We start from the raw sequence: 13,132 nt of genomic DNA, 5'->3' as shown, positions 1-13,132 counted from the left end.
TGGTTGGTCTCCATGTGCCGTTTGGCTTCAAGACTGGCCACAATGGAGCCGAATAGGTGCTGTTACAGGGGCGAATGATGCCCTTTTCCAGCATGGCGTCGATAGTCTTCTGTACTGGTTCGTAAGAAGCTATCGGAATCTTGTACTGGCGCACGAAAGTTGGATGAGCGCCGGGATGCGGACCACATGTAGTGCCGTCAACCCGCAATCCAAGGAGTCCTTGGCAAAAGAAGGTGTGTATTTCATTAACACGGTGCGCAAACGTTCGCGGTCCTGTTCGGACCGGAGCGCGTCGGCGCGGTGCAGAACTTCTTGGAGGTGCTCCTCGAACTCTGGGTACGGTTGAAGGTCCCCATTTGGAGTCGTGGTTGGTTGAGGTGTCTCTGGGTTTCCAGAGGGAATGCTCGAGGGCGCTGGAGGCAACGTGCTCAAGGCATAAATCACCAGTTGTTGGTCTGTCCCGAGGTCCACCCGGACGATGTCTTCATCGTTGGTGGGACCGGCAGGGTTGACCATAACAAGCTGAGATGGCCATGGTAGTCTATGATGGGTTGGAAGCGGAACAACAGGTCTTGGCCAATAAGAAGGGGGACTGACTCAATGGGTCCCACATAGACTGGATGAATGAATTCCATGGGGCCAATGGACCAGTGTACCATCGCGACCAAATCCAGCTTTGTGTTAGTAGGTGAGAAGGCACTAACGGGAAGTGGGCACCGCCGTAGGCGGAGAGGTCGACTGTTAGCTTGTGACGTGGCGCGGAGTTGTTCGAACACCGTGTTGGACATCACCGTGATGTCCGCGGCGGGATCTACAAGGGCTTTGTAGGTTAGAGCTCGCTCCAGGGTGACGCTCAGATAGAATTTACGAGCTATCCCCCTGGTGATGAGATCACCTAAAAGCTGTTGGAACGGTCTCACGTCCTCAGTTGATCGCGATACATGCGGGTCTGCTATATTTGGATCAACCTGTAGTACCAATATTGTTGAGTCAGAAGGCAGTTTAGTAGGTGTCTGAGTGTCGGCTACTGGAGGCTCCGCTGGTGACCTCTGCTGGTGGGTCACTTCAGTGGGCATCCGGCCGTCGGTTAGTCATAAAGACGGGTCTTTTGATGAGTCTTTTGACAATTTCAGGAGTGCCTTCAATATGCCGTCGGCAACTGCATTGTGGTCAGTCTCGGAGTCGACTTGGCGGTTCCGGGACTTGCGGCAGGAATCGGTTGCTGGCGCGCGTTCGACTTTATCACGTTTTGAAAGATAGCGCGAATCGGGCTTACCTTTAGCAAATTTGGAGCGCCGGCGGTCGTCAGCTTGCTTTTCTCCGTCTTATCTCTCGTCACGCGAGTAGTCGGTTTTGGAGCGCGGTTTCCGGTTTCGCGGGGCGCGGGACTGTTTTGACTTTTTTTATTTAGTTTGGTCTTCCCTCGGAGCATAGGAGCAAGTTCCCTCCAGCTCTGAAGGAGGACCCACATCCACTTTATAAATTCCTGCGTCGCCTACCTTGGGGGCGGATAATTTTAGCTTTGCATAGCCCCTAGCTGCTAAGTCACGTAGCTGCGAGCTATTCAGTGTCTCAGGACACAAAGCCAGTCCCAAGTAGTGGTTAAGGTTTTGTTGGAGGTTTCGGACAAACAACGTTTTAAAACCAGGATCTTCCTCCATGTTGGGTTCGTTACGAGTCCCACAATAGGCATCGCGAAGACGACTAGAGAAAGCCTGAGGAGACTCCTGCTTTCCCTGTTTGACGAACATGGCGGCTTCCATGCCCGACAACCCAGGAGAGCCGTCAAACTCACGTGAGATGGCTTGGTGCAGTGCCAAGGGGTCAGACAACACATCAGTGGGCTGCCGTTCCAGCAGTCTATTGACTGCTCGGCTGGACGTCATTTTGATCAAGTACAACTTATCTTCCACGGTTGCCATTGGGAACCTCTGGAGATGATAGTTGATGTCTTTCAACTACTCTGTTGTGTTGTGGGACCCCCCTGGTTCCGGTTCGAATTTGGCTATGTTTCGAGCCAGCTTGTCCAAATCTTTCCAGGCCATGCCCATTTGTATCTCCAACGGGGGAGTCGACATGGGTCCACGTTGGAAACTGTCATCACCTGATGGCCCAAAAACGTGTGGGGAGGCGGCCATTGGAGGTGCCAGGCCTAAAGCGGCGGTGATCACTGGCGGCGTCCTCCAGGCGGTTCCGGACTCAGGTGGCAGTTTGAGCTGTGGTGCTGTGGCTCTGGGATCAGGAGGTCTGTGTGGGGGTGGAGCTGCCGGCAGGGAGGCTCCTCGGGAGACCTCATTCAACTGCTGCGCGCGTTGTAACTCATGTTTAATATGAGCTAACTCTATCTCATATTCCTGCTGGCATTGTCGGAGGCGGGTAACCTCGGCTTCAGTCAATGCTGATTTGGTTCGCAGGTCATATGAGCGGTCCACTTCGGCATTACGTTCCTCCCTAAAGGTTTGTACCTGAACTTGGAGGCGCTTCACTTCGTCGGTTGACTGAGCTAGTGACGAACTAACCCGAAAGTAATCCGCTTCTGCTAGCCGAAGTTGGTCTTTTGACGGTCGTTCAGTCAAGTCAGTCACCTCTTCTTTTAGTTTATGAATTTCATTTGCCGCAGTTCTCAGCAGTTTTTCTTGCTCTTGATTTGTCTCTTCGGCGGACGCGAGAGCTTGGGTTAACTCACCAATCTTTTGATGGGAGTCGGGAGTGAAAGCAGACTCATCTGCATCACTGCCCAGATTTTCGGCTAGCGCCGCATCTGCGCGGGCTTCTGCCTCATCCAGCTGCGCTTTAACGTCATCCAGCTGGGTCTCCATGACCTTCACTCGGTCGTGGGCGGCTTCAAGCTGTGCCGTGGCGTCACGGCTCTGCTGTCGTGGCATGTCAAGTTGGTGTTTCACTTGACAATCCTCGGCATCGCTCAGCTTCAACTGCGCAGCAAGGTTCAAAGTCAGACATCCGAGCATTCGAATGAGTGATTTGTCCTTTGGGGCTTTTGTCTCAGCATGACTCATGAGCTGCGCGAGGTTATCATTTAGCGTATTGACATCCGCATCCCTAATAGACTCAGCATATCCAGGTAAGAAGTCCTTGGTCAGCTCTTGCACCAGTTGAGCCAAGGTATCTAAGCTCTCACAGGGGCTAGGAGTCTCTCTGGGTGCTGCCATATTGTCAATAGCTTTTTAGACGATCAAACTTATCCTAGCGTTTAATAGTTAGTTAATTTGCGTACGCCGTTAGCTAACTACCGCTATCAAGTATTATCGTCAACAATACACACTGGGTTCAAATTATCAAAAGGGAAATTGCCACAAAAGCAAAAGATTTGTAGTGGGCTATGCAACCCACAGCTTACACTATAGTTGTGGAAAATCAATTCCAGTTATCAAAACAAACAAAAACAAACGGCAACAAAAAAAAAAAAAATAAAAAAAAAATAATAATAATACTAACTTCAACTTGATTCACTCAGCAAAGAATAGCTTAAATGAGGGACAGAGTAACTCTGAAGTGTTACAGCGGTCAATCCCAAAAGCTAAATAAAAAAAAAACAATTCAAAAAAAAATTATTTTTTTTTTGGAAGTCGAGTTAAAAGTTGAAATTAAAAGTAAATTAAATAAACAACAAAGCAGAAAAGGGGATAATAAACTTAAAAGGGGTTAATAGTCTTAGTCAAATGACTGATTACAGTGTCAGTACAGTTTTATGCAAATGTCTTGTGGACGGGGTTTGGGACACAAAAACTGCAAAACTGGACAGAAATATTAGAGCTGCCTCTCTAATAATAGCTCATTAGAACTCACACCTTCTTATTAACTAGACACAACCGAAAAACAAAAACAAAAGAACAAACAAAAACAACAAAATTAAAATGTGGATAAAGATGAAAAAATAAATAAATAAAAGAGAAGAAACTAATAATAATACTAGGTTTACCAAACCAACTAAACAAACACAACACCAGAAATTAAGTGGAATGTTAAGTCAAGAATACAGCTAGTTAGCCTATTATGAAAGGGGATAAGAAAAAAAAGAAAAACACAACAGTGTAAATAGTTCATTTGTATTAATTTGACCCAGCAGTATGTTTTGTTGATGCAACCGTAATTGCTCTCACGCTAGGCAGCGTAAAAGGCTAGAATGCGGTCGGCTATTACTATAATCATTAAACGCAAGCAGTCAATTGAGCCTACAAATACGTTTAATCGGACGTGGATAATTTTTTTATTATCCTTGCGTACTAACGGTGACTACAATCACTCAGTACAATGCTCGACACGGAAAACAATTCAAAAAGCAATGTGTAGTAACATTGAATCAGAATTATCGCGGCGCAAGGACCACCGGCGTTAAAAGCAGCAGTGGGGGGTCAGTTGTCTATTGGCAGCGGAGCAAGCTCAACGTGTGATATTATCACCTCAAACACTGACTGACAGCTGACAGCCTGCAAGACTCACTCCCTTTCGGGGCGGCTGCAGGCGTGGCTCAAACTCGCCAACGAGAAGGGAGGGGGAGGTACTCAACCACGCCTCCACGAGCTACACAGCTCGACTTCACAAGGACTATGGTGCCACCTTGTGGAAATGCGTACACGGTACAGGTCTGCAGCTAACGTCTTAGCGCCCTGATAATCCGCTCGCCAAGAGCTGAAACTTTGAGTCGGCGGCTACAGAAAGCTCAATCACGACTCAAACTTCTCCCACAAGCTAGGTGTAGGAGGACACGGGGAAAATGACTCAGACGTTGTTTACGTTGCTCGGGGTTAGCTACTCCGAAGCACGTAACTCGAGTCTGGTCAAAGCGATGCACATTGGCTGTCACCTGACTTCCCACAATTTCCGGAAACACAACAACACAAAGACAAACAACTTCAAATTCAGCCAGCTGAAATTTACAAGTTGCACAACTCGAGTTCTATCACGTACGTTTTCAAATACAAGCCACTATTTTCTAAAACGGTGACCGGCTCTTTCTTTTCTTCCATCAATCAATCCCGTTATTCTCGTTTACTTATAGCAAGCCACTCCGGTGGTAACACACGCAAGATGGCGGCTAACAGACGCTCGATTCAACGCTGAAGGGTAAAGTCAGTGCAGTTCTATGTAAGCAGAAATGTTTTCCTTTTTACACAGAGCCAAATGATTAGGTACACTACGTGAAATGTGTTTTACTTTCCAAGTCCAAAGTCTTGTATTTTTGAGTGGATCTTCTTATGTTATATAGCCTCACACGGCCGGCACCATTATGTAGCGATAATGGGGTCGTCTTTTGGACGAATTAATAATCTGGACGTTCCAGAGGTAAATTGTATTTACCTCGATAACCTCTAGGGGCACCACGTTGGCTTTGCTTTGGGTTAACAGGAGCAAACAACGACCAAAATCCTTTCTTCATCAATCATTTCTAATCTAAAGTCGCCACACTCGATATTCAGTGGTTCGTTGTACTAACAAAAGAATAATAATCCACTCGGAAACACAGATGACTTAGGCGGAATAGAGTTAATAAAACATGCATTTATTCACGATTGCTACACTACAGAATCAAAACACTGCCTATCTAACTATTCTACCGTCAGAAGAAAAGAAATAAAATAAAGCTAATGAAAATAAGGAAGGACTGCGAATGAATAAGGACACAGGGAAAAGAGAAAGTTTGACCTGCCAGATCTGTGATATGTTTCAAACGTAAGTTGCACACAGGGATACGCCGAGTTAGAAATCAAACGCACACTTACGAGAATCGTTTGCGTCGAAGCGAGCAAAAAGGTCTTGTGAAAAAGGGGGAAAAATAGTCAATGTTCGTTCCAAAAGGAAAGAAAATCAAAAAGGGGGTATTCCACATGGGTGAGCAAGGGAGCCGCTCGGGGGCTGACGTAGTTGCGCGGCTCGTCCCTTGATTGGTCGGCGACTCGGCGAGGTTGATTCTCCGGCGAGGTTGGTTCTGCCGGACAGCTGTCCGACTCCAGGTGTTGGAGCTCGGTCCGCTACGCGCCTGCGTACGGGAAAGGCCAGCTGTTGGAGGTGAGCTAGCCGCGGCGGGGCGCCACCGAATAGCAGGTGGTGGGGGGCGGCTTAGGTGCACAACCTTGAGTCCGGCGGTACGTTGCAAGTGTACCCCGGGGCCGCGGAGTTCGCCGCTGGCCGGGCAATCACCGATGGTGAAGAAAAAAAAACAAGAAAAAAAAAAAGGGCAAAAGAGTCTTTAGTCAGCGTTGCAGTTTGCACCTGCTTTGGCGTGGTGTGGAGCGAGTGGCTGCTCTCGTGGCAACGGTTGCTACCAGGAAAAAAAAGGGCCACGTGTTTGGCAAGTTTCTTGGAATAAAGAGTTCTTCGAGCAGGCTGGGAAACTTGCAGGTAGAGAGCGATCGGAAGATGATGTTGGAGGAGCGAAGTTGGAAGAGGATTTGGAAGAGCGAGAGAGAGAGAGAGAGAGATCCTCTCGTCTTTTTAAAGTCTGTGGGCGGGGCTTCAGTAGGGGGTGGCACACCCTTTCTGTTTGCTCGCACAGACTTAAAAAAAAAAATATTAAAGGGATTAATAATTTGGCATTAAATTTGGTCAGTCTGGCAAATCAGTTTCCCCACACAACCCGTTTAACACATCGTAATTAATGCATCATAAACCAACTTGTGAGGTAATTTCTACTTGAGCCTAATCTGACTGAACTGAAAGATATTGATTACCTTTAATTCCTTATAGAGTACAAATGAAATAGGACGTTCATACACACAAAGATATAACATGAATCATACGTAGTTCAGTTATCTGTCAAGAATTATCATGGTATAAATGTGTAAAAATGTGGTTGCTTGTATGAATTGTCACTAAGGATAGTTCCAAGTTTCACCACGTGACGGTGCTGTTGCTCCATCTAGACGTTCCAGGAGTGCCCCCCTGGAGGGGTGACGCCAGAGAGTCCCCCCTGGTTGATAAGAAACTTCATAAACATTCCTTTGATCAGTCGTTTGTATATTCCAAATCATTGGAGCCATTTGTTCGGGCTCCGGGATGGCGGGCTTGAATACACTCCTTCGGCAGACGCATAAATTCCTTTGTCACCTGGTCAGCGGCTTCAAAAGAGCTTTGTTGGTGGTTGGGTGACCACCTGCAGAGCTAACCAAGCTTAGATCCTGTCTGGGCAGTGGAATATTTATGCAACTGCAGAGAATTTGCTTTAGAAGAAGCAAACTTTAAAAAAAATTTGAGGGTGGATTGGGCCATAGGCCATAGTTGTTACAGCTATCAGCATTGAACCGTTAGCGCAACTCATTAGAGATGACGATGATATAAAAGGAGTGTTGATTGGCAATGAAAAACAAAATATCTCTGTACGCCGACGACGTCCTTATGTATTTGACTGAGCCGTCCACTACAATTCCATGTCTAATGAAGAAGTTATCATTATATGGGTACTACTCTGGGTACAAAATTAATGTAGAAAAGACAGAAGCCATGGATGTTCTGGGAGATATCCCTCTGGAGCTAATACGGCAAAGCGGGTTTCGTTGGCCAAAAGAGGGAATACAGTATTTGGGAATTTCTATTCCCATCTCATTAGACAATTTGTATCATGCAAATTATGGCAGAATAATTACTACTTTAAAAAACGATTTAGATCGTTGGTCAGCACTGCCTCTCTCACTCATTTGACGCATAGAATCCATTCGTATGAATGTTTTACCAAGGTTTTTATTCCTATTCCAAATGTTGCCTTTAAAAGTACCTAGGACTACACTTGAAGAAGTGGATAAAATTTTTTCAAAATTTATATGGCAGGGGAAGCGCCCCCGGATAAAATATAAAACACTTCAAAGAGTTGGGGTAGAGGGTGGACTTAATTTACCCAATTTGAAATATTATTTCTGGGCAGCACAATTGAAACCTTTGATATCATGGTTGCAAAGTGATGTTCATACGAGATGGTTAAGCATTGAACAAACAATGTGCTCTGTGCCTCTGCAAGCTTTGCCATTTGTTGACATTTTGGTTTTGGGTTTGGGAAGGTGGACTAAAAACACACTTGACATATGGAAGAGAGTCAGACTTGCCTTTAAGATGCCAACTCACCTCTCTGCTCTGTCTAGTATTGCACACTTGAAATCCTTCACTCCAAATAGTTTAGATGTGGGCTTTCGGAAATGGGCTGATCAGGGTCTTGTCTACGTTCATCACTTGATGGATAAAAATGGTTTATTGTCGTTCGAACAATTGGGGAGAAATTCACAGCTCCAAAAAAGTGATTTTTTTAGGTATTTACAAATACGGTCTTTTTTTGACATCTCATAAAGAATGGGGAAAAATAATGGACCCATCACCGATTGAAATGTTTTTAATTGAATGTCAAAAACGGCAAGAGCACAAAAAAGTTATTACAAAACTTTATAAAATATTTGTATTATTGGCTCATGATCAGCCCATTTCTGCAGAACAAAGATGGGAGGTGGAGGTGGGTCGGATTATATCTGATGAAAAGTGGAGAGAGGTGTGTATGTTGGCGCACCGGACCACTAACTCACAACAACACATGGAGAGAATTTAAATGGAAGATATGTTGTAGATACTACAGGACCCCAGATATTGTTGCTAAGATGACCCCTAATGTCCCAAGTCTGTGTTGGAGGAATTGTGGCACTGAGGTGCCTAATCACACACACATTTTCTGGTCTTGCTCCAAACTAAAGTGTTTCTGGGATGAAGTGTATAGGGCCATAAACCAGATTTTTCAAGTCACAATACCAAGGGACTTAATGGTGGCTGTACTTGGTACCACTCCACCTGGGGTGCAGGGACAGGCTGCAACATATCTTTTAAACATTCTTTTCACAGCAGCTCTGAAATGTATTACAAGCTCTTGGCTGCAAACTGAACCTCCCTCCTTTAATTTTTGGATTCAAAAATTGAGAGAAATCTATCACATGGAAAAGATAACCTACTTATTACGAATTCAAATGCATATTTTTAGAAAAAGATGGAGCCAGGTGGAAGATTTGATATTGAGGTCCAACTAGCAATACGCGCTGGGAGGGGTGCTTGTGGATGTACTACTCGTTGATTGTAGTGACTGTAGTGACTATTGTTGGCTGTGTAGGAATGCTAAGTGTATAGATGACACTGTTTATGTCCTAATTATTGTATTTTCTTTTCATATACATGTATATTGTTTTTCTTTTAAGGAATGTTGTACAAAATGCTCTATTGTTGTAAAAAAAGAACTCAATAAAATGTAAGTTCAAAAAAAAAAAAATCTTAGCATCCAGCTATTAGCGTTCAGCGTTCAGCATTCCCTCACAATTTCTGCAGAAAATCTAGTCTAGTCTAGTTTTCTTTGTTTTTTTTTGTTTTGTTTTTTTTGGGTCAAAATTCCATGAATGTGACTCTTAGTACCAGTCCCACCATAGTCATTATCAGGAGATCTAACAAGTCTACTTAAATGTTACTATATGCAGCGATTGATTTTGTGTGAAAGGTGTACGGTATGTTGTTTATTGTGATGTATGTCTTATAGGAAGGAGTTGATTCAGTGTGGATTTCTTACCGCAGAAAAAGACCTCTACCTAGGCAAGTTGGCGCTCACTAAATTCCCCAAGAGCCCGGAGACGTGGATACATCGGTAAGACTATAATTTCTCATGTGACTACGACATGTAATTATTGTAATATAGAACTAAGCAAAATACAGCCCGCGGGGACACATTTGTAGCTTTCACAGGCTCTGATTGGCCATCGCAGTGTTCGTAAATACAGTAAGATGTAAAATATAGTGTGATCACACTCCTCAGCCTCCCTGGTAAGGTCTATTCAGGGGTGCTGGAGAGGAGGGTCCGCCGGGAGGTTGAATCTGGGATTCAGGAGGAGCAGTGTGGTTTTTGTCCTGGCCGTGGAATGGTGGACTAGCTCTACACCCTCAGCAGGATCCTCGAGGGTGCGTGGGAATTCGCCCAACCAGTCCACGTGTTTTGTGGATTTGGAGAAGACGTTCGACCGTGTCCCTCGGGGAGTCCTGTGGAGGGTGCTTCGGAAGTACGGGGTACCGGGCCCCCTGATACGGGCTGTTTGGTCCCTGTACGACCGTTGCCAGAGTCTGGTCCGCGACCCGACCTCGGATAAGCGGTAGAAGATGGATGGATGGATGGTAAAATATAGTGCTGTAGCGATAATTAGTCTCGTTTGAAAAGCAAAATTAAAAATAGCATGACTCGAGTAGATGTATTCTTCGCTGGACTCATGTAGGGGCACGACATATGTTTCATCAATTGGGAGAGGAAAACACACAACAAACCTCAGTAATCAGTCATAAAAATGAAGGAGGTCCATTTAGAATTTAGTAATTCTTTTACTGAATTGAAAGATTAAAGCAACACTCAAGAACTTTTGGTTTACGTTGATTATTGCTGCACGATATGGACTAAAGCGGTAATGTTATGCCTGAAGGAAGACCTCATTTCCCATGAGGATAAGCACATTGTGTCGTTTTTGAGCTCATGCCAGCGAGTGAAAGCCTGGCCAGTGTTGATACTTGACTGTCCTTTTATCCGTGTTGCTTCCCTTTTTCTGTGTTGTCTCCTCAAGTCAAAAATGTTCTGTTTTTGCAGCTTCTGCGAGGAAAGCAGTAATCATGAGTCAACATTCAAATTGACTTGCGTCTTTGTAATGAATGGGGAAAGGGGGAAGTGACATTTGCCATAAAGCAGTCAGCACATTTGTAATTTTTTGTGTGGAAGTGTTCCTACCATCCGCCACAAAGTAGTTTAGTGCCAGTAAAAATTATACAGATCCCACTAAGGCCATGGCAAAGCTACCATTCAACTAGTTTCAAGTCAATGTTTCATCAGGAGTTATAAAAATATTTTATTAAGGTTGAGTTAAGTTCCTAAGTGGTACTTTAAGAATTCACTCAGCGACACACAGAAACAGGCTGGATTTGGTACATTAGAAACAATTTTATTCATACCAGTTTGATTTAGTGACTAAACAACAGCCAAACCTCGGTTTTCGAACATAATCCGTTCCAGAAGGCTGTTCTAAAAGCGATTTGTTCGAAATCCGAAACAGTTTTTCCCATTATAATTACTGTAAATAATTTTAATCCGTTCCAAGTCTAAAAAAAAAAATTTCCAAGTTTTTTTTTTTTTTTTTTACTATTTTACACCATAAACTGCACTGTATACTGTTTACCATAAATAGAAAAGGGTAGAAATACACACTGTTCTATCTCGATATCCTATCTAAAATGATGAAAAAAAACTAACAAAATGCAAACATTTCTTTTTTTAAATTCAATAGTTCTGCACACTACTTTCCTCTTTTCTTCACCAGCTTTACCACTTGCACTTGCTTTCTTTGGACCCATGATTAGGGGCTAATACACGATGCAAAACTAAAAAAAAAAGATTTGCGTAAATAACAATGAACAGGTCTGCTCCAAATGAACTTTGAACACGAATGTGCTACGGAAGAAGCATCCTGGGCATTCGAGTTAGTTCGGCTCCCGAATGAGTCGCGTTCAGGTACGCTCAGCTTTTTCTCCCGAGTGAGTCGCGTTCAGGTACGCTCGGCTTTTTCTCCCGAGTGAGTCGTGTTGAGGTACGCTCGGCTTTTTCTCCCGAGTGAGTCACGTTCAGGTACGCTCGGCTTTTTCTCCCGAGTGAGTCACGTTCAGGTACGCTCGGCTTTTTTCAGCTTGGTTGAGAGCCGAATTTTTGGACGAGTTCTGAGACATAAAATTCTCGAATTTTCTGGTTGAAAATCGATTTGGTTGAGAACAGAAGCGTTCGAAAACCGAGGTTTGACTGTATATCAATCCTATGAAAAGAATTTTTTTTAAAAACTAATCAAGAGAAGCATGCACTTAATTAAAATGAAAGATATGGATGTACTCAACTCAACTTTATTTATAAAGCGCTTTAAGAACAGGCGTTGCTGTATACAAAGTGCTGTACATAAACATCAATTTTGCAGTAAATAAGAACAAAGCAAACATTTTGAAGTGCGAATACAGGTTTTTTTTTGTTTTTTTTTGTTTTTTTTTGTTTTTGTTTTTATACAAGTAAATACATTTTTACATCAGTGAATAAATAAGAAGTAGTTAATAAAGAGATAAATAAATACATAAATAAGTAGACTAAACATCAAACTCATACACACCACAAAACACCAAGAACAAGTCTCATGGTGCGCCAAAAGCCAAAGAATACAGATGTGTTTTAGACATCTTTTAAAAGAGGATAACGAGGGGGACTGCCTAATATTTAGTGGTAGGTTGTTTCAAAGGGAGGGACGGGCAACAGCAAAGGCTCGATCTCCTCTAAGCCTCCGCTTAGCCCTTGGTACCTCCAATTGTGTCTGGTCTGCTGACCTGAGGCACCGGGCAGGTGTGTAGGGGTGCAAGAGCTCAGCGAGATAAGGTGAGGCAAGTCCATTGAGAGATTTGAAAACAAATAGAAGAATCTTAAAATTAATTCTAAATTTCACGGGCAGCCAGTGAAGAGAGGCCAGGATAGGGGTTGTGTGTTCCCTCTTCCGGGCACAAGTGAGGAGACGAGCAGCAGCATTTTGGACAAGCTGGAGACGCTGCAGGGAGGACTGGCTGATCCCAAAATAAAGTGCATTACAATAATCCAGCCGAGATGTAACAAAGGCATGGATTATCATTTCTAAGTGTACTGTTAGGCCCAAAAATATTTGGACAGTAACACAAGTTTTATTTTAGCTGTTGACAAAAACATCATCAGGATTCAATCATATAATCAATACAGAATTAAAGTGCAGACTCTGTTATAATTTGAGAGTGTTGACATCCAAATTGGAGCAGTGTTTTAGGAATTACAGCTCTTTAAAATGTAGCTGTCTCTTTTTTCAGGGGACCAAAAGTAATTGGACAATTAACTCAGAAGGCTACAAAAATAAAAAAATAAAAAAAAATAAAAAAAATGGGCCTTCCCCTCATTTACCTGTCATCAAATACACAGTCAAAAGATCTGGAGTTGATTCCAGGTGTGACGTTTGCATTTGGAAGCTGTTGCTGTGAACACACAACATGCTGTCAAAGGAGCTCTTAATAGGGTTACGTCATCACGATCACATAACCAGGATAATGGCTTTCAGGAAATAAGATAGCAGAGATATTT

General features: G+C 43.7%; 1 protein-coding gene across 5 annotated transcripts in view; it reads left to right on the top strand.

Annotated features, from left to right (window-relative positions):
* ptar1 (protein prenyltransferase alpha subunit repeat containing 1) overlaps window positions 1-13,132 on the top strand; it is a 216,028-nt gene that overhangs the window by 100,327 nt on the left and 102,569 nt on the right. For all 5 annotated transcript variants that reach the window (XM_077522170.1, XM_077522171.1, XM_077522172.1 and 2 more), the window contains one exon: window positions 9,512-9,616. In XM_077522170.1, coding sequence (XP_077378296.1) covers window positions 9,512-9,616 — 105 coding nt within the window. The remainder of the gene's footprint in view (window positions 1-9,511; window positions 9,617-13,132) is intronic.

This window comes from Festucalex cinctus, chromosome 5 (genome assembly GCF_051991245.1).
Source record: "Festucalex cinctus isolate MCC-2025b chromosome 5, RoL_Fcin_1.0, whole genome shotgun sequence".
Taxonomy (NCBI): domain Eukaryota; kingdom Metazoa; phylum Chordata; class Actinopteri; order Syngnathiformes; family Syngnathidae; genus Festucalex; species Festucalex cinctus.
This window is presented reverse-complemented; position numbering and strand designations above follow the sequence as displayed.